The 1,289-nt window shown below is 35.0% G+C and overlaps 1 protein-coding gene across 1 annotated transcript in view; it reads right to left on the minus strand.

The window, feature by feature from the left end:
- LOC117170902 (piggyBac transposable element-derived protein 3-like) overlaps positions 1-893 on the minus strand; it is a 5,492-nt gene extending 4,599 nt beyond the window's left edge. Inside the window, exons 1-2 of the mRNA XM_033357949.1 lie at positions 329-893; positions 114-256 (exon numbers count right to left, since the gene is read on the minus strand). Coding sequence (XP_033213840.1) covers positions 114-256; positions 329-893 — 708 coding nt within the window. The remainder of the gene's footprint in view (positions 1-113; positions 257-328) is intronic.
- Between the last annotated feature and the right edge of the window lie 396 nt (positions 894-1,289).

Below are 1,289 nucleotides of genomic sequence, written 5' to 3' on the forward strand. Positions count from 1 at the left end.
ATATTATTCTTGTTGCAAATTTTCCAAATTACGGTAGCATTTGTAATTGATGATTCTATTATTCGTGAAAAAATTTTAAAAGTCCATTTCTTTGAAGTAATATATGGAGAAGCTTTTTTGCATATGAAATCGTGCAAATCTACCCCTCCGATGTAATTATTATACAAAGAAAAAGCTCGAGGAAATCCTAGTTCTGCTCTTTCTTGAGCAGCTCGTGAAAATCTTTTCACTGAGGTTATGGGAGTGATACCACATGCTGTGGAAAGAATAGAGACTTGTTTTGAGTCTATTACACTGATAAAATACATCCCACTGTTGCGATCATGACTTACTTTGTACGATCCTCGCGGATCATTTTTTGCAAATTCATGCTTTTCTTTCACTCTGTCTTTACGGACAGTTCCTGTTGATCGCAAACCACATTTATGCAGGTGGATGAGTAAATCTGGGCTGGTAAAGAAATTATCAAAATACAGATGATAATCAGATAAATTTTTTCGTGAAAGGCCATTGAAAAGTGGATTGATCATTTGTAAAACAACTCTGGAGCCAAGTGCACATGCCAATAAATTTATTCCAATGCTTGAATCTTTTTTGCCACAATAAACGTCTAAATTGAATAGATATCCATTGGCTGCACATAAGCCCCAGAGCTTTATCCCATATCGATCAGGCTTGCAAGGCAGATACTGTTTTAAGCTCGTACGACCAAAAAATCGAACCATCATTTCATCAACTGAAAGTGCTGTTGAGAAAAAACCACATTGTTGAATATTTTGCCGGAATAAATTTAATATTTTACGAACTTTCCATGCATTATCTTTATCATTAGCATCCTCAGTTTTTGACAATTTTATTTTTGATTTAATTTCACGAAATCGATTGCGGCTCATTGCTAAAGCTACAGGAGAGCATTTTACAAGGGGGTCAGTTTCCCAATACTCTTCTTGATTATTTCGAATATTGTAGGATGACAGCACTAATATACCTATGAAAGTGTTTGGTTCTTCTGTAGATATTTGTAAGCCATTTTGTTGGCTAGCTTCTATGATATAGTTTTTTATTTCTCTGGAGAAAAAGCATTCAGATAACTCCACAGGTGACATAGATAATATTTTTTTCCGTACATTATCAGACAGAAAAACTTGATCATCTAGATTTCCAGGGCAAACTTTTTCTTCGTTACTCCATGAAAAAACGTGATTTGGTTCCAATTGTTTTTGAGATGCAGTGTAGTTATGGAAAACAGATCTATATGACACATTCGGTCTGGGAAATTCCGATCCCGA

This window comes from Belonocnema kinseyi, chromosome 4, assembly GCF_010883055.1.
Source record: "Belonocnema kinseyi isolate 2016_QV_RU_SX_M_011 chromosome 4, B_treatae_v1, whole genome shotgun sequence".
NCBI classification, from domain to species: domain Eukaryota; kingdom Metazoa; phylum Arthropoda; class Insecta; order Hymenoptera; family Cynipidae; genus Belonocnema; species Belonocnema kinseyi.